The 23,964-nt window shown below is 47.3% G+C and overlaps 1 protein-coding gene across 1 annotated transcript; it reads right to left on the bottom strand.

Annotated features, from left to right (window-relative positions):
* Positions 1-2,129: 2,129 nt before the first annotated feature.
* LOC135811726 (uncharacterized) lies at positions 2,130-23,964 on the bottom strand. Its single transcript, XM_065324964.1, has 24 exons — positions 23,070-23,964; positions 20,870-20,911; positions 20,340-20,429; positions 19,203-19,242; positions 17,945-18,180; positions 17,133-17,231; positions 16,678-16,783; positions 16,286-16,357; positions 15,779-16,092; positions 15,079-15,126; positions 14,051-14,152; positions 13,033-13,138; positions 11,706-11,894; positions 11,048-11,159; positions 10,599-10,670; positions 10,071-10,161; positions 9,682-9,746; positions 8,621-8,750; positions 8,280-8,374; positions 7,088-7,185; positions 6,514-6,541; positions 5,731-5,835; positions 5,252-5,389; positions 2,130-4,588 (listed from the first exon to the last, which is right to left on the bottom strand). The coding sequence occupies exons 1-24, from the start codon at positions 23,214-23,216 to the stop codon at positions 3,145-3,147; spliced, it is 3,969 nt and encodes a 1,322-aa protein (XP_065181036.1). The 5' UTR covers positions 23,217-23,964; the 3' UTR covers positions 2,130-3,144.

The following is a 23,964-nucleotide window of genomic DNA, read 5'->3' on the forward strand; positions in this document are numbered from 1 at the left end:
TACTTATTCTGGTAAGTTTCATGCATGTTTGGTATGTGGATAAAGAAATGGAGCAGAATTCGAGGAATTGCCCGCCATAAGGTGTGTATGGCTCTGCCAATTTCACTGCTTTTCGAGCAGAAACTGCCACCTTTTCGAGCATTATCCGCCAATGCCTACGGGCTGTGCAGTGGACAATGCGTTTGTGAGATGAATCATGGAAGAAAGGTATGGCATGGATGTCAGAGACACAGTTCATGTTCTTGGGAAGATAATAATTTTCTATGTGATCGTAGACATTGCATAGTTCCGGTGCTGTGTGAACGCTCCACCTGAATGCGTGGTGACAGTTGTGTCTGAACATCGTTTGATACGATACGTACGTATACTATACGTGTAGATATTGCTGCTGACGTCTACCTGAACTCACAAACCTGCCAATGAAAGAAACGGAGACAGGAGATTGTACTGCAGAGAAAGCTATTAAAAGGGTGGCTTCAATTTGCTCTACACGTGCAAGCATGCACTCGGCGGGCCAAAGACTTGAATCAATCGCTCACCAAAGCAATAATGAAATCAAACGTCAGGCAGTTATACTAATAATTGCTACTGTATTGAAGTGCGCATTGATGAAGCATCTCGTATCAACGGACAGGAGTAGAAATCTGAATCTGATCTACAGTACAATGACATGTTCATGGATACTTCAACAGTTCAAGAGTGCAGAATGCCTGGTTCCGGCATTCAGCATTATTGTTGCTGTTCGGAACTTCAAATTCAGTTGCCATGAAGTATGATGACAAGGCGATATCTCCACCAGAGCAGGGAGCCCTCAAAAACGACTCCCTGATAAAAGCAGCACCATATTCTATACTACTAGTAACTCCAAGCAGTTGTAGCCGGCCTAGGTTATAACGTCAGGCGAGCGCGTGCTTTCTTTCCTTGCTTGATCTGCCTAGGCCTAGGACCATGTTTACTGTGCCTGGTCGCTGGGTCCACAACTGGCACAAGTGTGCGAGCACAAGAACTAGACACTCCACAGCTTGTCGGCAAGGTGCGAGATTCATCACCTCTGCATCCGGCAATTCACACCTCGCATCACTGTCAGTCTGCCAGTGGCGCCAAGGTCGAGCTCTGGTGCGATGCCGGTATGCATGCACATGGAGAACAGCTTCGCACCATAACGAAGCGCGTTCTGCATGCACTGTCTGCTATTCGTGGATGAGCCTCTTCCCATAGTTATTTTCTGTCCACCTGAAATGGTATTGCAATGGTTGTGGTGCTTCTGAAATAAGTATGCACATTGCTACTATTGAGTATTGTACATGATCTGAGTGGGCCGAAGGTTGAAATAATACAAAGCCGATTGCCGACACAGATTTACTACTGTCTGCAGGCACATCATTGTGTCCTGGTGACTCCACCGTGTACTAGTACTAGTACATAGCGACACATTACTCTAGTGCATTTTAAATTTTTTTAGAACAGACATTTTGCACTTTGCCACAGTATAGTAGTCGACTTCCACTGTTTTCCAAATAGTACCCTGGTGTAGAGCTCGATTACGCAGAAGGCAGGACCTTTCTTCATCATTTGTGAGAACTAGACCTGGTCTAGTGAGAAGGCATTCTACTGCCTGTAATTCTGGTGAAGTAAAATAAAGTAACAACAACTACAACAACAACAACAACCCTGGACGGATAACGCTCGGAAAATTGCAAGAGTGATTCTGCTCGAAAGCAGTGAAATTGGCAGAACCATACAAAGCTCAATACGGCGGGCAATTGCTCGAATTCAGTTCCTCTTCTTGATCCATAATTATAAGAAGCATGCATGATGCATGGCACATCAAGTGACCAGAAAAGTACCACATTTTGCCGGTATTTCTGCCAATATCGCCAACCAAAAGGATATACTTATAGTACCCTGTACGTATGCAATGATAGCGGTGACTTCTAAAGATATCCGCCCCTGTGCCGCATAAATAGCCGTTATTTTATAGCCACCGGCACGGAAGGGAATTTTACATCCCGTGCACTATTCACTGAACATCAAAAACGATTTTTTATCACGGCTCATCCAGATGTGTTCAATGATCAACATTGAGTTCCACCCAGCCGAGGGTGTCTAACAAAAGAGAGAAAGAAGAGTTGAAGTCAGTTGTGTAGAACAACACATCGGTGCATGCCACGAAATATGGAAGAGCGAATTAATTAGTATTAGTACATGAAATTGAGGTCGGATGACAGTGGAAATGCGAAAGTTATCAGAGCGACACAGCTACATTTGACGAAATACTGTAGTAACCTTAAACTTGGAATTGCTTGTTGTGTGTTAGTCCTTAGACCTGTTACATGTACTGTATTTTTATGATGGGTTTAAACAAAACAAAAAAAGTATCAGGTGATGGTATTGATGACATGATGCTGTATCCGTGTGTTTAGTGATCGTGATTTCAAGTTTTCAAAGAATTGGTCCGGCGGCGGCATCAAGGGAATTGTCCTCGCTATCATCTCAAAATAAGGCAGGCTGAAATTACAGGAACTCTACATGCGGCGTATAGAAAGCAGAGCTGGGTTTTAGTTACAAAAGAAAATGGTCTCCACCTACCGGATATCCGGCAGTGTAAGTGCAGAGACAGTGTTTTACATTTTACGTGAAGTCTTTATGTACAGAGATTACAGGCAACAACACAGCACACAGTCTTTATGTACAGAGATTACAGAGATTACAGAGATTACAGGCAACAACACAGCACACGTACGTACTGCCGTACTACAGCATATTGTACAAGCTAGACAACGTCAGACTGGATCTCGACCAGGGTAGTCATACACAGCTTTCATTCGATTACGGCCAACAACACAGGGTGACATCTAGGTACTGTTGTGCAGTATATATATATATATATATATATATATACAGGCTGTACGAGGTCACACACGATCCCTTGTTGACGTGGAAGTCACACTCAGCTCCTATCAGATTACAACCAACAACACAGCATACACAGGTACCGTTTATACAGGCCGGACGAGGTCAGACTGGATCTCGACAGGGAAGTCACACGCTGCTGCTATTCACCATGCAGGGCATTGCAGCCGCCTAGGCAGCAGCCATCTTGTGCCACCGTAGTCACGTGTATAGATACGGAGACGGACGCGGCTACAAGCTAGTTTCCGTGCAGATGGATCTCACACAGCTGCCACTGGAATCGGCCCGACTTGTTCTCCTACCCACAGCGGGCACACCAGTGCATGACTCATCCGGCACAGAGCTGGCGCTGACAATCGGTGACAGTGGCTTGCGCGCCGAGTACTCGCTCACGAGCATCGGCGGACCGCTGTGTTCTCGCCGTGCAGCAGACAAATCCTGCGCCACGCTGCCCTGCGGTGCATACCCGTTCGCGAACGAGGCCTTGCTGACGTAACCGTAGCCTCGTCCCGACGAGCCCGAACTGTTCGCCTTCAAAGGAAACGATCTCATGGACTTGACGGGCAGAGGGCCATTGCCGTTACTCACGGCACCCTCACGGCTAGCAGAGTTTGAGCTGGAACGTCGTCGTTGTCGGCGATTCTGATGTTGCACCCCGTTGGGCACTAGATTGTTATTCCTGTTGAGCAGAGGACTCGGTTTGTATTCGGCAGGTGCCGAACGACGAGCTGCAGTTGGGGAATCTGCCGCTGACTCAAACGCATTGTCCACGTCAGAGGTTTGCGGCGAATAGTCGAAGCAGCTATCACTGAGCTCGCTTTCGTCGTCGAAAACATTTCCTTCGCTCAGGGAAGCCCGCGTTGGCAGCACGACACACTCTGCGGATGGAATGCGCTCAAGTTGGGGTCGGTCGACGTCGGTGAATGCGGTGCTGTCAGTGCTGGGTTCGTCCCCCGGTGCCGAGCTTGCACTGACAATCGGTGACAGCGGCTTCCGCGGGGTGCACTCCGTGACGAGAATTGCCGGTCCGTCAGGCTGTTCCTGGGTGGCAGCCGAAGCGTTTGCCATATCACGCTGTGCAACATATCCGTAACCTCGTCTTGATGCTGCCGTGCCGTTAGCCTTCACAGGAACCAGCCCCATGGACTTCACAGCCGGAGAGCCAGCGCCCTTTCCCGTCACGTCCTCACGGCTCGCCGAGTGAGAGCGTGATTTCCGCCGCCGACGTTGTTGCTGGTAGTGACTTGCTCCACGCGACGGCGGAACCAGTGTATTACCACCGTTGAGTAGCGGACTCGGTCTGTGAGCGGACGGAGTCAGTCGGCGAGAGGCTGTGGGCGAGTCCGTCGGCGTCTCAAACGCGTTGTCAAAGTCGGACGCGTACGGCGAGTAGTCGAAGCAGCTGTCGCTCAGATCGCTGTCGTTGTCGAAGACGCTGCCCTCCGCCGAGCTGGCGCGCGGTGCCACCTTGACGCGCTGCGACGACGGGATGTGCGGCAGCTGAGACCGTTCCACATCGGTGATGCCACTGACGCTAGCGAACGACGCCAACGTCGTCAGTAGGGTTTTCCGCCGGTTCAGGCTCTTCTGAAACGTGGACAGGTGGTCGTGCAGCTGCCGGAACGTCGGCCGATCCCTGGCCAGCCGTCCCCAGGTCTGCTTCATAAGCTTGTACCTGCACAGGAAATGCAACAACAATCAAACCAAGGCCAAGTCAGCACTTTGGCCTGCTGCGCTGCCTTTGATGGCTCGTGGAACCAAGTAAAAAACACACACATACACACAGTTGTGCAATGTGCACAATACACGAAATCACCATACACAAGATCAAGGTATATCACAGAGGCAAACTCGCAAACATCATCTGTAAGTTAACGCTGGTAACAATCTTATGATGTACAGCATTGCCGGTCGTCGAAGAACTGGGTCAGCCTCACAGCCTAGACCGTTCGTATTTTTATGCACCGCAGTCTATGCTCAGTCGAGTCACCGTGTATAGATTGGTATGCTGTGCTTGGTGAAATTCAAGGCTATCAGGTCTTCCGCACTCCGTTTTTCAGGGGCCCGACAGTACAGTGGCTCTCCCTCCTCCTCCATTGCACCATCGTTCCTATAATCAATATCTTGCAGATCTACATGAGCTGTAGCTTAGACACGAGTTGTCTAAGGTCCTCAGGCTGTGTATAGTGCTCTACGTCCAGTGGACAGAGCCAGTAATACAATGATCACACAGCAATGAAGCAAATGTGCATGAAAGCATGAATCTTTTTCCCCAGTTACTCCGAATTTCGTGTGAAACACTCATCAGACAGAATATGACCAAGTGAGCTGTGCTTACATTGCTGTTGGACAGAACTGCGGCTGATCCAGGACGCCACCCATTGTCACAAACTTGTAGACGTCAAACACACTGGTGTGTTCACCGTACGGCGTCTGCCCGTAGGTGAATATCTCCCACAGCAGTATACCAAACGCCCTGCAGAACACATGCACATCCACACGCATGCACATACACACCCACACACGCATGCACATATATACACGCATGCACATACACGTACACACACGCGCACACACACACACGCACACACACACGCACACACACACACACACACACACACACACACACACACACACACACACACACACACACACACACACACAAGGGAACGAAATTGAATGCAATGAAGATATGGGACTTCTTCAGAAGGTAAAAGATTCAGTGGCATGCATCATGTAAGAATGACACTATAATTATACCCTTAACAAGTGTTCCGTGTGAGTCTGTCAAGAAAAGAAGCCACTCCCAAGACTCACCAGACATCCGACTTTCCTGTGAACAGCTTGTCCTGTAGAGACTCCGGTGCCATCCAGCGTACCGGTACCAATGCTTTGTCATCCATGATGCGATAGTAGTCACGCCTGTCAGCAACAAGAAGAAAAATTCGGATAGGGGATCGAAGGCAGGTGTTTGCTATTTGTTTGGCCACAAAATTCCCATCCACAAGGCTATAGTATCACAGTCATACTACAGTCGTCCCTCTCTAATCCGGCACTTTATAATCCAGCACCCTCGATAAACCAGCACAATTTTCAGTAGCCAAAATGTCCTCTTCATGCACATTGCAGCAGTAAATCAGATTTGTTAATCCAGCACCCTCCCTAATCCAGCAGATTTTCGTGGCACAAATGGTGCCGGATTATAGAGGGACCACTGTACTACAATCATTATACACACGAAGGGGGGGGGGGGGACTACTATATTATACAAAAAAGGTGTAGCGACTTTGGCAATAATTATTAAATAGGTTGGATGCTCGCAAAACTCAGTCTCACGCTTTTCCCGCACGGACAAAACGAAGTTACATTGTAGACTGCGTTTGGACTATATTCACCAGCGTCATCCTCAGTGGCCTGAAGATGCCCATATGCATGAACTCTGCACTCGGCGCACTGTTCCAGCAGCAGCTATTGGCACGTTCTTGACCCAGCACCATCACAGGTCATCCTTGAAGTGACTTATTCTCAATTGATCGCCTACACAATACAAAACATACGCGTATTCTAAATTTCCATTCTTTCATTGCGGATTTTCCTTACCGGTCAATATCTCGGGCAAGTCCAAAATCTGAGACAACACAAACACACAGACCAAACGGGAAGCAACAGTAAGATCTTATTGTGCAATGTTCTATGGCATCGTAATGAACATCGTAGCAATCTGAAGACAGAATGGCATCTTCTGTGGAAATATCAGTATGATCCGACGATGAACTGCAGCGAAATTATGACAGTCACGCAGGGAATAATATAACCGGTATTGCGTCGCAGTTTGCTAACTAATTCTTCTGTACCCTATGGCACACAGTTCGCATGCCGGGTGTGTCACTCTGATCAGCTCTGCAGAAAGACAATGTTGTCAAGTGTTGAAGAAAATTTCTCCGGGACAGTTTCGAATTGCCATTCAAGATTGATTTTGCGAAGCGATTTTGTAAAGCAAAATTACTATGCAAAATATATAAGTAAATTATTCCCTGCAATGATTACAAGTTAACAGTCCATGAATATACAAAGTTAGTATGCAAACAAGCTGGCCCTTGCTGAGAACAGTGCAACTCACGCGGTTCTAAATTACATTGGAGCAAGTAAAGCACAGAGATACAGTCATTCTTACCTGCTATTTTGACAATCCTCCCACTGCTGGATGGCTTGACAGCGAGACTGCTGTTCTCGGGGTTGAACGAAACCAGGCAGTTTCTTGCTGCCACGTCCCTGCGAGATGAAAAGTGCACAACACAGAAAGTCGCCAAATGAGCCACAGTACATCTGAGACTGTAATACAGAAGATACTATGGTCAGGGGCGTCGCACACGGTACGGTCACTACGGTATTGACCGTACCACTATTTGCCCCAGATACCCCGTGAATCCACAAAATACACTGATCTGGGATCGAAAATTCCGAAATTTTCGGCTCAGCCACCCCTCCCCCACGAGTAAAATTGTACTTCAGATGGCTGACCGTACCACACTAAAATACCTTCCAACGCCCCTGATGGTTGTACAGCCACTGTACTGTAAACTACTCTTCTGTACAAAGACAGAGTTTAAAGTATCTAGCGGGCGCACTTTTCATACATTCGAGTTTGACTTGAAGTGACTTGCAGAAGATCGGTACGACGAAGGAGTTCAAATTACACGGAATACTAGTATTCGAATTATACCGTGTTTGAATTAGAGGGAGTCTACCTGTATTGCTCTTTCTAGGATTTGGTTTACTTCTGGTAGCTTGCTTGTAACAGAGGCTTTCATGGTCAAGAGAATACCCGATGTAGAAATGGGGCACTACTAGGGTACATTAAAAGGAGCTGCATTGCTGATGCAACACTGGCCTAACCTGGTTGAAGGATATCAGTGTTATCAAAATGCATGACTTGTCGCAAGTGCATGACTCACATCTACTGTAAGGGGTCGTCGCAAAAGTTTTTTGTCGTCCCTGAAACGAGCATCATTCATTTCGTACTCGGACGCCCTCCCTTCCCTCTGAAACGAACACAGCTTGCTATGCTGGACGACGAAAATCGCATGCATGTACATGTCATATGTACAGTGTCGGTCGACTTGCGATTTTGGCTTGCACCCCCTCCCCTCCCCCGCCCCCCCCCCCTCCAAATGAATCATATTCGTTTCAGGGACGACACAAAACTTTTACGACGACCCCTTAGTTGTACACGAACAAAAGTACATACCGTCCGGATAGGAAAATTTCCGTGACTTATCACGAGTGTGTGACTTATAAGTGCAGGACTTGTCGAGAGTAGACTGTGATGGTAGTATAAGACGGGACAATGTCAACGTAACGCCTACCTGTGCACGTATTTCTCCGTTTCCAGGTATCTGAGACCGGCCGTGATATCCAGTGCAATGTCTATGTACTCTGCATCATCCCAGGCTGGTCGCGCCTGAGAAACGGCAGGACAACAAGCGAGCACAGAACCAGAGAACGTGACATACCGTCGGTGAGCTGTTTTATGTGTTGAAACCCTTTGATCATACCGTCATTGCTATCTCTCTAAAGATGAAGTCCATATTTACATGTACATGGTGGGACAATCTTCAATTCGCTGAACCGGATCGGATCTAAACTCTAAAGCATGCATTACGTGAGCATGTCCACAGTGTACGATTCCCGGGCCACCGTCACTTACAGCTCCAGGCTTGTTTGATTGCAAATAGGACAGCAGGTCACCGCCGTCCATCAGTTCCAGTAAAATCATCTTCGGATCCTCGTCCAGACACACACCCAGCAGCCGAATGACATTCGGGTGGCGGAAACTCCTTCAGAAAATAAAGAAGGACGTTAGCATAGGCAAGAAGAGATGGTTGATATAGGCAAAATCACTCTTTTTTGTCTTGCAATATGACTGTCCACAGCCAAACCTGCACTAGTTATGACTGATGTGAGGTGTGAGAAAGAACAAAGAATGACGTCAGCATAGGTAAGAAGTAGGGGTGAAACGAGTATCTATTTTGACCAACCGATCACTCGTTCATAATATTCGATCGAGTATCCGATTATTTCGAGTATTTTATCAAAATTCAAAAGCGCTAGATTTGCAAGTTCTCGACCAATTCGGAAGAAATTATCTGTGAACATAGAACAAAAGTCGCCAACGTCTTGTACAGAGTGTAAAGTAACGATTTTCATCAGTACTTTCATATCTCAGAACGTTACTTGCCGTGGTGATCGCATCGTCCAAGTCTTAAAATACTGACTCAAAGCCATGCATAACGCATGCATACCAGTGGACCAGCGGTACAACAAAAGTTTAAAAAAAATACAATGCCAATCCTAAAAAAAAAAAAAAAAAACGATCGAGTGCAAAATTTAGAATACTCGCTCGTTTGAAATTTTCGAACGAATACTCGAATATTCGAACTAATCGTTTCACCCCTAGTAAGAAGGGATGGTTAATATTCAGCAAACTCACTTGCCCAGAGCAGTGTAAAACTGATAGCACAGATGTAAATAAGCAAAGTTATAATGTTAATGCATGCACGCTCATATCTCTCTTATGCAGACCTCAAAGTTACAGGCACCTTGGTCTACTGGGCGCTCTGTGGGTGAGTTTTTTGTGTGGAAATCTTACTCCTTTTTCCATTTTTGTGGAGATATGAGTGTGCTTCAAAAGTACAGCAGGTTGTGGAGCATGTTCAGTATCATTTCCAGTTTTAATGAACGTTTCAAGTTCACGAACTAACGACTTACTTCAGGTGACTGGCCTCACGCAGAAAGTCATGTTCATCCTTCTCTGAAGATCCCTCCTTCAACACCTATCAAGAACATGACAATATGCGCAAGTGGTGAATACATCGGACCGAAACAAACCATCATTCACAAAACCTGGTACATATCATAGGTGAAGTTCATTTATAACAACCACACAAACAGGAAGAATAAAACTTACACCTACACACCTGGAGGGAAATATTTTTTATATCCACACCGGGACACGGACTGTGGTCAAGTGGACACACACACACACACACACACACACGCACACACACACACACACACACACACACACACACACACACACACACACACACACACACACATACACACATCAAGTAGAATATCGGCAGTATTGCGCTGACCTTTATGGCGACTTGTGTTGACGCCTCGCGGCTATTCAGATGATGTACGGTGGCCCTGTAGACCTCACCAAACTGACCACTACCAAGTTGTCTACATGGGTAAGGCAATACACGTGCACGGCCAGAAATAGAAAAAAATTGTCAGGTTGAACAATCAAAGTGTTTCCCAGGCAAATACACTTGCAGCGTCCCAATTATACGTTGTTATTGATGGCAGCATAGTGTGCTGATCTATCCCGTAGCTGCAGCACAAAAACCCCAATGACTACGTTAGTTGAACATCAGGCATGGTGGGTGGTGACGGTTCTGCGCGGGCGGAAAATTTAGTCTTATCGTGAGTCGGACACTGGCCGTGAATTCATGTTGTAAAAAATGAATAAATAAATCAAATAAAAATGACTTCCTGAGCGGTTTACATACATTGGTAGCCAGACAGTTGGTCGGGCCATGGGCTGACCAGCCAGACAGTTGGTCCGCCGACCCTGCATAAGTAACGTCACAATGCGCCGGCAGTCAGCAAACACTTACATTTCCAGATTGATATTGCTGCGCGGTACTGTCGGCCAGTCCTGCGCCATGGCACTGCAGCGTGTAGCACTCCTGCAGAAGACACGGCACGATAGGGCAATGCACACTATCACCATGTCCCACACATGTGCTGGTTCTGTGGATAGAAATACTGATTAACCCTTTCACTACCCATTATTTTCGCAATTGAGTCAATTCAGAGTCTACAAAAATACGACTTTTGTTATATCTCTGCTCTCCTTTGGCCATTTCTCACAAATAACCACTCTCTGGAAAGCTAATGATGGCAGCTACGCACTCGTAGATACTACAACACCAAGTGTCATTCGTGCACACTACTACCATGTCCCACCCATGGGCTGGTTCTGTGGGTGGAAATGCTTCTTAACTCTCAGGCGGTGCTGCTACCCTTGGTCAACTGGGAGCATGCTAACCCAGGGGACACTCACTGGTACGACATGTTGGTGGAGTTCTGGAACGTGCTGGTCACACGGATCTTCTGCAGTTTCTCCAACGTGTTGTTACGCGCTACACACTGCGGCCTCCATTTCTGATACTTCCCTGCAGGGAGTACAACATGAAAAGAAACGAAAGAAATGAAGCAGAACCGCCGGAAGAAGTTTTTGTTTGGTCCGGTAGCATCATGGCCTTTCAAACTTTGTGTATGATTATGGTAGGTATACACATCGCCTCCTCTCAGCAGTAGACGTGTGTTGGTGGACAAAGGGTTGGTCCGGTGATAACCTGACCAGCCGGACCGGTTGTGGCATGCCTGTGAAGCAATTTAGCTCAGTATGCCACGCAGCAATGCATTCAACGAATTCCAAACATGAAAACGTGGGGCAAGAGTAAACAAACAGTTCACCCATTTTTCCCTGTTCCACTATCGCCTTGTCACACAAACAATGCAACATACGGGCGCAGCGAGCACCCGGAACAATCGATTTGTGGCTGCACGTTGTGTGTTGTTGTACATCGTATGAACTGAAAAACACAAGAATCGAAAAACGAGTAGGATGGTACGCTATCAGGGGGGGGGAGGGGTAGGGTGAGGGGAAGGGGGGGGGGCACTGCACCCCCCCCCCCTCCCGAACCGCGGTTACTTACATGCCCGAGTGAATATGCCGATGAGGATAAGCAGTACCAGTACGCTGCTGATCAATGCCACTGGGATTGTCACTGCCAACATGCTGCCGTTGCTTGCCTTCTCCCCTATGGTAGATGAGAACGACGGTGACGTGCTGCTCGATACCGTCCGTGAAGCAAGTGGAGTCGGAGTATTCGCACCATCCACGCCTGGGTACGAGAACCAGAGAAACCCACACGGCAACGGAAACGATTGTCACGGAACGGAAACAGACCCAGCGTACAGTACGCTCCCACGACAACGGAAACGATTGTCACGGAACGAAAACAGACCCCGCGTACAGTACGCTCCCACGACAACGGAAACGATTGTCACGGAACGGCAACAGAACCCGCGTACAGTACGCTCCCACACATGCCGCATCTTTGCACGCCGCAGGCTCCATTGCATTCGCTTGCTATTCTTGTTTCACCAGCAAGAACCACCCAACATTACCGAGAATCGACACGACTGGACCTTGACTACTGGTCAGAGTGCTCTATACACAACGTGCAGAGCTTCAGCAGTGATCAGTACAAACAAAAATAGAGTGGAACAAAAATAAATCCCGTTTTAGAATATTCATTGGTTTGAGGAAAAGATGCAATAGGGAAAGGTCTGAATAAAAAAATTGACTGTCACCGCCTGGCTATTCCGCCTCCACCACCACATGCGCTCTCTGGCTGACCATCAAACAAGCAACGCGACTCCAAGTTGTAGATAGTGACAAAAATAATACTTCCTCCATACAGCGCTGTTTGGACTATATTAAAGTCTCACCAGTGAATGTTTAGAAAATGAATGGCTAGAACTAATTTGAAAGCAGAGTTTTAAACTTTCAAACTTTTTAAATAGTTCTAGCTATTCATTATTCCAAAAAACTATTCCGTCATTATTCCAAAGCTTCACTTTGATGATGACGAGGCCTTTACAATGCCTTACAATGGTGGAAACAGCGCTGTATGGAGGAGGAGATATTATTAGTCACTATGTACACAACAGAACAACAAGGACAATCAAGGCTTGTTTGCTGCTACTTCAAGTTTCATGCTCACGCAGTCATCAGTATCTAGAACTTGGAGTCGTGTTGCTTATTAAAATTTGATGGCCGGCCAGAGAGTGCATGTGGTGGTGGAGGTGGAATAGCCTTATTGACAAGGCCGAAAGCTACTGTTTACCTACTTGTCACCACCTGGACGCTTTTTTAGATTTATTTTTGTTCCACTGGATTTAATTGCTACAAAGGGAAACAAATATTCCGAGTTAAAATGTACAAAATATTGTAGGACACATTGACCAGAAACTTACCACCCGACAAGGTAAGTAGCACATTCTCCAACGTGTAGTTAAACACAGAGGCATTACGCAATGGGCCAAAGTGCACATCCACCTTATAGTATGATCGGATGGTGACCTGCAAGGAAGAGCAAAACGAGAATTTAGTTCGCAGAACGCCTGAGTTCAAATCCAGGCATAGGCGCTTGTGCACGATATCGAAACAATCGAAAGCGCAAGAGAGATTTACCTTTTATTGTTTGGATATTCTCGTTTTTCGTTTCCCTTGTGCAACAGATTGAAAAATACACTGCAAAATCTGTCAAGGCGACTACTCTGATAAAACAGCCAATTGCTCCAGAGGACCACTACAACCGGGGCCAAGGGATGTTATTTCCAGTCAAGTCACCCTGGATAAGGAGACCACTTGACCACACAGAGACAACATTGATTTCTAAGGTAAGTTGAGCAGTCACCTCATTGCAGAGACGTTCACCATTCTTGATTAAAGGAGATCAATCAAGTAGCTTTAGGAGCTGCATCTGCGCCTTCAAGTGATCTTTGAAGGGTGGTGGCGTTCCTACGGATGCGGAAAACTCGGCCTCTAGCCGAGTCTGACGCGAACCGTGAACATTTTTTTTAATCAAGTAGAATGTTCGGAGGTCCAAACCAGGATCACCGGAAACAGTTTCTGATTGATCCGGTAGTACCATGTTCTGTCATACAGTCTGTGTATATGTCGTGGGTACAAAAGGCCTCCACAGCAGATACGTGTTGGTGGCCAAAAGGTTGGTCCGGTGATAACCCGACCAACTGCACCGATTCCGACAGGCCTGGGAAGAATGTGTTGAGCGGTCGCTGCAGGGATGACGACTACACCATAGCTTAGTGGTAGAGCATCGCTGGCCATAACGGAGGGTCCATGGTTCGCGCGTAGTACCCTGGTGGCAGGCAATGTTTCTTCAGACTTCCCCATTTCCAACTCCCTCAACTTTATGAACAAACAGAGTGAAATGATATACCCCGGCTGGCACTCAATGACATCACTTACCGTAACCAGTATTGTCACGTTTTCATTGGCAGGGTACTTGGACAGGCCAGCACCATCATACAGCCGATCTGCCCCAATGCTCAGCGATATATCTTTGCCGGCCTGTAAGTGAACAAGAACAATGTACATGCATACTCCGGTCAAAACACTCAGGGCTGAGGTACTACGGAATTGCTCTGCAAAGGCACTACACACGCGCATGCACACACCTTAATGTCACGTGGGTCCCCCCGGGGAGAGGGGAGGGAGACTCAAAAGGAATCTTGGAAAGATGACTCAATTGGCTATTGAACCGCCCAACGGCCGACACCCCCTGAAATCCCCAAAACTCTGGATGGACTTGAAAATGATCCCACTTATAGGCTCACCACACCTCAATAAGTGGGTGAGGACAAGGTGCAGAAAAAGGATTGACGGCATCAGGGTATCCATCCTGGGATCCAACTGCAGTTACCCCTGCCCCCAGTGAAGGTTATGCGTAGACGCCGAGACCTTTGAGGTCGGCAGAGCAGCCTGGCCCCGCCACCACTTCTCGCACGTATTCGGGAATATAGTGGACTTTCGTATAAAAAAATAAAATAAAAAAATAAACTAGTGTGGGTGGCTAAATCAGAGTGGATCTGATGCAAGCTTCAGTAGCACCATGATTACACAAGAGTTAATCTAGCCAGAAGTAGTCCATGATTAACAGGTATGTATACTTCAAATAGAAAGTATATGAACCCTGAAACCAACAAAGGTGGTAGGTACAACATTACACCTTCGAGCAGCCGAGCACGTTGGCAACAGAACTAGCACTACCCGGCATAAGTGTACCCACCAACAAAACTAGCTGGCACACACACACACACACACACACACAACATCGTGATAATTATACTTTATTTACTCCCCCCCCCCCCCCCCCCTAACTCCATGGCTTCTCGTGAGTCATGGCCATTGGATATGCAAAGATCTTGCAGACACAAATACCGGTAATGGCAAGATGCATACCACTGTGTGGCTATGCTTGGTCAGCTAGAGCATACCTCAAAATGGGGACAGTGCACATATTCCGGGTTCTCTTCCACTGTTTCCTGTTGCAAGCCGAACAAGGGAGTAAGAACAAGACAGAATTTGACCACACATGTCCAGCCTTACACCGGACAAAGGAGGTTGGACAATACAAGATCCGACTGCATGCACTTGCAAGCAAGTTTTGAAACTGCGACAATTGCAGCAGACAGTCTATGTACAGTGAACCCTAGCAACCACCCCAGAGTGCATCAGAGACCAGTCTCTGTAGTCATGTGCTATTTTTACACATGATGACATCATGATGACATCAGGATGACACCATGATACAGAATATAGCGTCCAGATGTTGTAATTCCATTACTGTTGCTCCAATCCTGCTGGGACTTTCCCCGAATCAGTGAATTTGTCTGGGGATGTTGTAAAGTTATTAGTTCGGCTTAAAACCTCCTTTGCCGCATGCTGAAGCATGATCTTTCGCTTACAGTATCTGACGTGAGTAACTGCAGTAGCCTGGAAAGTGAACAGTGTCACGGAGCATGCTAACAATAGCCACAATGAATGCAATCGTATAACCACAATCAATCAGAAAAGCTGAATAGACATTTGTGCCATACTTTATTCATGCAATGCAAAACGGTGGTCGTGCAATTGTTATCTCCTCGCCGTTTGTGTGTTAATAATGAATGCAGAGAGTCATTCCGCTACGCTTACAAAGTCTTGCGTCCTGCGCACAGTCGTGTTCCGTTGTGTTGTGATGATAAGCACGGCGGACACGACATGTCGGATATCACAGCTCTCCCAGCACCAGCAGGAGTGCGGCGTGCAGCTGTCGTACGCGTGGGCAATGACACCCGGGGCGGCACTATCGCGGGGCACGTGCTCAAACAGCTGGTACGTCCAACGCAGCGCCAGCGCCAGCTGGTACGACTGCTCGACGGGAGCATCTTGCTGTGCAGCCCTCACCGGGTTGGCCATTGTGTTTGACTTGGCGTTGAAACCGCTCACGTTGATGGGATCGTAGTATTCTACAAGAACAGACAAACCCATGCACAGAACAGACAAACCCCTATTATGGCTGGTGGTATCAACCCTATCCTACCTTATCAGCCCTTTGTAGCACTACAAATTACATACTTGGATTTAAAACCAGCCAATAGCAGTCCAATACAACCTAGAGCTGGGCCAATGTCCGCTAGCTACTTTCCTGCTAGAACTCACGGGTTGGTGACGAGACATCAGCATACTGCGGATCCGCACACTTGGAGAAGTGATCTTTGACCTGATTACACTCTGCAGAAGGAGTATGCAACACAACAATAGCAGTGGTACATTACAACGACAGGTATGAAGTAAACATTGGGAAGGCCATGGGGGGGGGGGGTATATTGTCTGGGTAGCTACTCACCCATCAACTAGGACATAGAACAATGCACATAACCGCAAACCAGCATGTACAATGCTGTCTGCCCCCCCCCCCCCTTCAGTCCCCTTCCAGCCCCCCCCCCCCCAGCCTCCTCCAGCCCCCTCAACATCACCTCAGGCTTCATAAATTCAGACACACAGATCACAGAGATCACATGAGCGTGTCTGAATGCTGCTGCTCCACTCACCTGGAGTCGAGAACAAAACGTAGTCACCGGTACGACCACCCACTCTGTTATTGTCAAGTCGCTGTTGCGCGATTGGCTTAGCGCCTGGCATGTAATACGTAACGTCCTGAAATCAAAACAAAAAAGGACACGTCGCAAAGTGACCTTGCCACCCAGCCACTTTTGTATAGGTAGATATGAGGTGCAGTAAAACCTGGCCCACCGGATGCCCGTGGTGCAGCGGAAACCATCCTGACATGACAGGATTCCGCTTGATCCAGGGACGCACGTTGGATCCACAGCACTTTTGGTGCGTGAAAATTTGAAATTTCAAAAATCAGTGCCCCATGGCTGCTTGACCTATCATAATGGATTTCAATGTCTGCTACAGTAGATGGAACAGTTGTCATTCCTTGGTTGGCACATGAACACAATACATGGTGCAGCTTTCTACAATTGCTACTGTGGCTTCTTACCGCCACACGGACGCCCACGTTGTACGGAGCCACGCTCTGCCCCGCACTGCTGCCGTTCCTGATGGTCTTCAGCAGAGGGAATGACAGCGGGGACGAGATCTGGAGAGGAAGCGGGGTGCAGAAAAAACAGTTCTGTGTCTCAGAGTAGAGTAACTCTTGCATTTACGTTTAGCACATGTAATATCAAACTGCCTTGAATGTCAACTAGATCCTTATTGGGTCTGCATCGTTCTTGCTCTTCATCAGTACAGTCAGACCTCGCTTGTCCGGTCCTCTTTTATCCGGATCCCTCGCCATCCGGAAGAAAATCGTTGCCAACTGATTTACAGCATATGCCATGCATACATTCAGTATGTGTGTTCGATTATCTGGTTCCCTCGTCTATCGGGATATTTTTGTGGAAAACGAATGCATGCGGCTATGCGAGGTCTGACTGTATTTGTCTCTCTATCTTTATCGGTATTTTTCTCCGTTGGTTTTATTTCTTCCTTGATGTTTCTACGGACCCTTGTGCGATTTGCCAATTGGTAGAACAGGAAATACATACAATGTATTGTCATGAGTACACGTACACATGCTTGATGCATGTTCGAATACACACGCACACGCACGCACGCGCGCGCGCACGCGCACATGCACCCACCCACACACACGCACATACACACACACACACACACACACACACACGTGCGTGTACACACACACACACACACATGTACACTCAGCATACGATTATTACGCACAAACGCACATCCCCTGGGACCGCCACTAAGCATTACCCACAGACCCACACATGCATACACAATACATACGTTATAATAATGAAACAGCGCGATCCCAGATATACTGTATTCCTTCTCGGACTCGCTCTTATGCAGCTCAGGCGCATGGTAATAAACACTGCTGTTTGTAATCATGCCCATAAGACGCAGATCGGACTCCAGCGGCATCCAGTAGATGTTTGTCCGCAGCGTGAGGTCCGGCTGCACCATCGTACGCACGCACATCTTGAGAGCGGTCGCATTGCTAGCGATGCCATTATAGGAGCCTGTAGAAGAGTCGTAAACGGGAAAAGAAAACATGTTTCACTACCCTGCGTATCTCCCCATGCCCAATGTCAGTGTCTATCGGCACAGCACAGTATTGTGGGCTGTGTACTGCCATTTTCTCACCGGCACTTTACACGACAGTTTCCATGCAAAGCGGTCAGAAAACTTGGCACAAAGAAAGCATGTATCGAGGCTGTGGAAATGAAATCCGCACAATTGATTTCCAGCTGACTATCATTTCCAGTGCATGCACACTTTTTTTTTCTTTTTTCCTTTTTCTCTCTCTCTCTTTTTTTCTTCCCTCTTCGCTACCTTGTCATTAGGAATAAATTCCTGTTTGGATTTTGCGAAGTAAAACAAAGTTTAAAAAAATCATGACATACGCTACGCATGCAGTGGAAAACAGTTCTAGTTTGTATTGACTGGTGGTGCTAGATTGTTCTGGGATTTGAACGGCAAATTTGAATAGCATGACAAGCCAGTGCTGGTTTGCGTTGAGATTCGAGTGGCAAACCAGAGCTAATTTCTACTGAATGGCAAAGGAGAGCTTGCTGCGCCACGATCTTGATACTCCATAAAAAAACCCTCAAATGATGTAGTGAAGTAATCGCATAACACACACACGCACGCACCCCCCCCCCCCCCACCCCACACACACACAACCTCTCTCCAGAAGAAGCTCAGTAGTGAGTACACGCATGAGCCGTGATGCTGAAAACAAGATTCTGATGTGCGCCATGCAAAGTTGCTGGTTCAGAATACTACTCAGAGTCTTCTGTGTACTACACTCATACCTCGGTTATCCGTACCCGAAGATACGTTCATTTCAGTCAACCAAGGCTAGTTGCAGTGGAAATATTACTACTCTTTTGTCACTTCTTGTGGAAATAGTGACGTCATATGCCATACGTGTGGTCTTTCCCTATAAAAATGTATGCGATTCGGACCTTTCAAAGCTACGGGCAGTGGCCGGTCCCGGACGGCCCGGATTAGTCGAGGTAAATGTGTGATAATACTGTACCTGTTAGTCCACATGCTGTGAGGCAGGGTAGTGAGTCGAGCTGTTCAACAATAGAAACATATTATGCAAATATACACAAGTCAGCGTGTGTGCGCACACACACACACGTGCACACACACACACACATATACACAAAACACATACATACACACCAAACACATACACGCATACACACACACACCATGTACACACACATACATGTATGCACACACACACACACACACACACACACACACACACACACACACACACACACACACACACATACATACACATACATACACACCAAAAACACACACACACGGACACAATAACATGAGTTCATAACCAGGAAGTGTTCATGTCCAATCTTTCGGCAGCTATGGCCACATATGCATTCAAATCATGCACGTCAGCCCACATTAGACATGCGAAAAAGACCAGAATTGAAAAAAGAAAGCAGAGGCCTTTCATGCAGCCGTAGGAAATAGAGAGAGAGAGAGAGAGAGAGAGAGAGAGAGAGAGAGAGAGAGAGAGAGAGAGAGAGAGAGAGAGAGAGAGAGAGAGAGAGGGAGAGGGAGAGGGAGAGGGAGAGGGAGAGGGAGAGGGAGAGAGAGAGAGAGAGAGAGAGAGAGAGAGAGAGAGAGAGAGAGAGAGAGAGAGAGAGAGAGAGAGAGAGAGAGAGAGAGAGAGAGAGAGAGAGAGAGAGAGAGAGAGAGAGAGAGAGAGAGAGAGAGAGAGAGAGAGAGAGAGAGAGAGAGAGACAGAGACAGAGACAGAGAGAGAGAGAGAGAGAGAGAGAGAGAGAGAGAGAGAGAGAGAGAGAGAGAGAGAGAGAGAGAGAGAGAGAGAGAGAGAGAGAGAGAGAGAGAGAGGGAAGGGGGGGGGTGGTTGGGCGGGTGGTGAGAGAGGGTGAGAGGGATAGAAACAGAGAGCACAATGTGGAAGAAAGGGAGGTGGAGGGGAGGATATAGAAGCAAAACGTGAGAGACCAACACAAGACAGACCAACACAAGACAGACCAACAGAAAGAGACAGTAGACAAAAAGGAATGGGAAGGGTGCAGCTACACCCGTGCGGACTTCATCCTAAAGACACGGCAATCCTGACGAACTGCCGTGCACTCAGACACACGTTCCTCCCAGCGTCACAACTTACACATCCGTCACGGCAGTGGCACATTCCCCGCGTGTACGCTAGTCTGCAGTGCTCGGCGCATTGACCGGATAGTCTTTGACGCTGCACAAGCTGCAGTACATGTACAAGCGGAATAAGAGAGCGGGAGCGTAGTGAGAAGTGTAAGTACAGCCAAAAGCAGTGCTGACACAGCCTAGGGATATATCTAAACAACGGGTACCGTATTTTACGGAGTAAATGCAACTACCTAAACGCTCGTAAGTCGCCACCAAAAAGTCAGTGCGAGTGCGGCCTATACTACCGTGGTTAAATGAACAGTGATACACCGGACAGATGTCTGTATTTCGTTACGAAAAACCTGGTCGCGGCTTATACTCCAGTGCGGCTTATACTCTGGAGCGGCTTATACTATGATAATAATAATAATAACACTCCGGAAAATACGGTACATTAATTTCGTAAATGCAAACATCACTTGCCCCAGAAGGGGAATCCCCCCCCCCCTTTTGGTTGGCTAAAGTAGCACACACTGTACCAGAGCAGTGTCTTACCAATGTGATACTGGTCGTTGCGCTGGAGTTAGTCAGCTGATCCTAAACACACAACACACCAACATCAGAAAAACAGGCTGGAGTTAGTCAGCTGATCCTAAACAGACAACACACCAACATCAGAAAAACAGGCACTTTAACAATCACACTCTGCTAGGATGACAGCTACGTCATAGCTCAGCGGTTAGAGCATCGCTGGCCTCAAGGGAAGGTCCCTGCTTCGAGTCCTGGTGGTGACAGTCAATATTTCTTCAGACCTTCCTGCGTGTCCAGAGAAAGGTGTACAATTCCAGAATCAATTTTGTTCGGTTATCAGTGGTATTTACAGAACTAAAGTTTTTTAAACACTGGACACGTTCACTTGCATGGTAATGTCTGAGGCACAGATACTGTCTACAGAGTTTTAATTACAACTTTTGTCTCCTGGAAGGTTGTTTCCTTTCTTTCACATACGATTTTCTAGATACTGTAATCTCTGCTGCTGAGCTGGTGTGGACCAAGTGCATGTCGGGGGGGGGGGGGGGGGGAGGGGTACTAGTATACTGCCCCCCCCCCCCCCCAGCACACACACACACACACACACACCACATGTCTGGCTGCAAGTACAGTGCAGGGCTCTTCAAAGCATTCATTGATCTAATTCTTGATAGAACATCTGCATGATCTGGCAGTAACACTGCACAATCATGCTTGCCAAAGTCACTATGGTTATCCTACGTGGGGATGGCTCTCTGGTACATCAAACCCATCAGGACGTCGGCCTAGGGCATCACACTCAAGATGACTCATCCTACTCGCGGGCTGCACATTAATCATTATTATTAGCTACTAAAATCATTTACAGTGTGTCCTGTCCCTTACAGCTGTGAGTGTGGGTGATGTTTACTCATGTACATAACTTGTAGAGCCTGCCATGCACGCCATACTCCAAGCAAGCTCAAGTACATGTACCTCTGTACTCGTACCACTAGCTTTTTCGATTGCCAACACAGGGATATCGAAATACCTCTCCTCACTGGCAAAACATATTCAGTCAGCTTTATCCTCATAACTTTGAGGGAGTTGAAATGGGAAATGTCTGAGGAACAAGATGACTGTCACCACCAGTACTCAACCAGAGACCCTGACCTTTGGCTTTGGCCAGCAATGCTCCAATGCGCTTTAGTGTAGATGCTATCCCAGCAGCAATGGTTCTAAACAACGAACTTTTCTTCAGACTTCGACACTCATGCCTCCTGTGAACCCACACTGGATAGAGGGACGCAGCTTTCACTGTACCCACACAGTTCACGTGTAAACTAGTTTTTTTTTACTTTACTGTATTCACTTCTTGTGAAAGGAGAAACTCCATCAATCGGAATGCAAACAACCCTAATTACGCACAAATTTGACACCCACGAATCTGAACTCGACCACAGGCAACGAATGCGAGTGTGACTTGCAAGGCAAGGCTGCTTTGACAGCATCTGCTGATCGGCAGACGTGCCACTACTCCCCAACAAATACAGGTCAGCGATCTCTAGAAAAATGTGGCAGTTCGACTGCGGCACAACTGCCAAAAGGTTTGTGAATAGAATTGTTACTCAACGGGTTTCCAGATTGATATTCAACTACTACTTTACAAGGTCCCGGATCGCAGATTATGATACGCACCCTACAGAGGCGAACATTATCAAACGGGAGCACCCACAACAGAAGAGATTTTGACACTGCAACTGACAACTCGAAAATCCGAACCTTAGCATAAACCCGTGTGGCGTTCATTCATTAAATAAATAATAAATTATCTTGCCAGCACGGACCTCGCATGTCACAAGGCGATTCTGACTGAAGAAATGCCTAGCTAGAGGACCGACTTTTGGAATGCTTTGCGACTGGGAAGGTTACGAAAAATGCATTCCCGACATACCCCAGATGATGGCACAGCAGACAAACACCGAGCGGTCTTTACATAATACTGTGGGTCACCAATGGTCACGCCTGCTGTCACACAATCATTAGTGTCCGGGATAATCGAACATCATAAAAATTAAACTGGAAACCCGCGACGGCAATGAAACTCAACTTAGCCCGTTCAGGAGGAAAACGTGCAGCCTGTCGTTACACAGCTACCCATCGCTAATAACACATACCCGACTACATAATGTACATTTCCGCTTTGTGTTTACACAAGAGAGAAGAAAATCAGACATTCACTCACCGAACATAACGTTGCGCATTGGCTAATGGCCGTGGCGTTCTCCAGACGCGTTACACACGAAGCTCCAACAGCAGAACGGCACAACACACTGCTCATGATGAGCAGAATCCAGCAAGACGAACATCTCCACAACTCACGCGCGATCATCTCAATAAATCTAGATTCCAGGAGAGGAAATACACAGGGAGTTTGGCTCTCCAAGAAATCTCTGACTGAACCTCACCGCTAGCCACATTGGCAAATATGCGCTGAATCTAATCACATCTGATGTAATTATTATTAATTTTGTGTCCGCTCGCAAAGGGCAGCAGTTTCCGGACCGTCTAGATTACACTCGGCGTGTCTTCCTGCAGCTGCAGAAGTAGTTAGGTGACACCAAAGACTGCGTATCCCAGCAGAGACGTCTCAATCGGTCGAGCTCTTCTCTATCCGCCCTGCGCTGCATCCAGCGATTGGCGTGTGAGACAAGGGTGGTAGAGCCTAGAGGAACTGCCTGCAGAGTGCAGGTCCAAGACTGAGTGCAAACACACTACCCGTTGATGCACCTCCTTTGATCTGGTGAGGTGTGAGCGCAGTGTGGCCGGGGCATCAGCTGAGGTGAGTAGATCTACGATGTTCACAAGTGCTCGTTGCGGCAGAGCGACAAGACCTTGCGATTTGTTGTCCTGCTCAGCGTGAACGTGGGGGGCTACGGGGCACATGTAAATGTACAGGCGATAGTATAGGCACCGCGTAGAATCAACCTCGGAACACCGTACTGTACTTGAAAGAAAAACGGACGGTGTCACCAAGTCACGGTGCTACGCATGTGCCAAAACAAAAGAATGAGTGCATGCCTTCAAAGTCTGGTACAAATACAGACAGTGCACTTTGTGAAAAGTAAAAAAAGTTGACG

Source organism: Sycon ciliatum, chromosome 3 (assembly GCF_964019385.1).
Source record: "Sycon ciliatum chromosome 3, ocSycCili1.1, whole genome shotgun sequence".
NCBI lineage: Eukaryota > Metazoa > Porifera > Calcarea > Leucosolenida > Sycettidae > Sycon > Sycon ciliatum.

Excerpts from the sequence above, each read along its gene's own strand:
- LOC135811726 (XM_065324964.1), bottom strand. The coding sequence starts at position 23,216 with ATGATCGCGCGTGAGTTGTGGAGATGTTCGTCTTGCTGGATTCTGCTC. Across the intron at positions 20,912-23,069 it reads AATGCGCAACGTTATGTTCG|GATCAGCTGACTAACTCCAG; the intron begins GTGAGTGAATGT and ends TTGTGTGTTTAG. Across the intron at positions 8,751-9,681 it reads CGTGAGGCCAGTCACCTGAA|GAGTTTCCGCCACCCGAATG; the intron begins GTAAGTCGTTAG and ends TATTTTCTGAAG.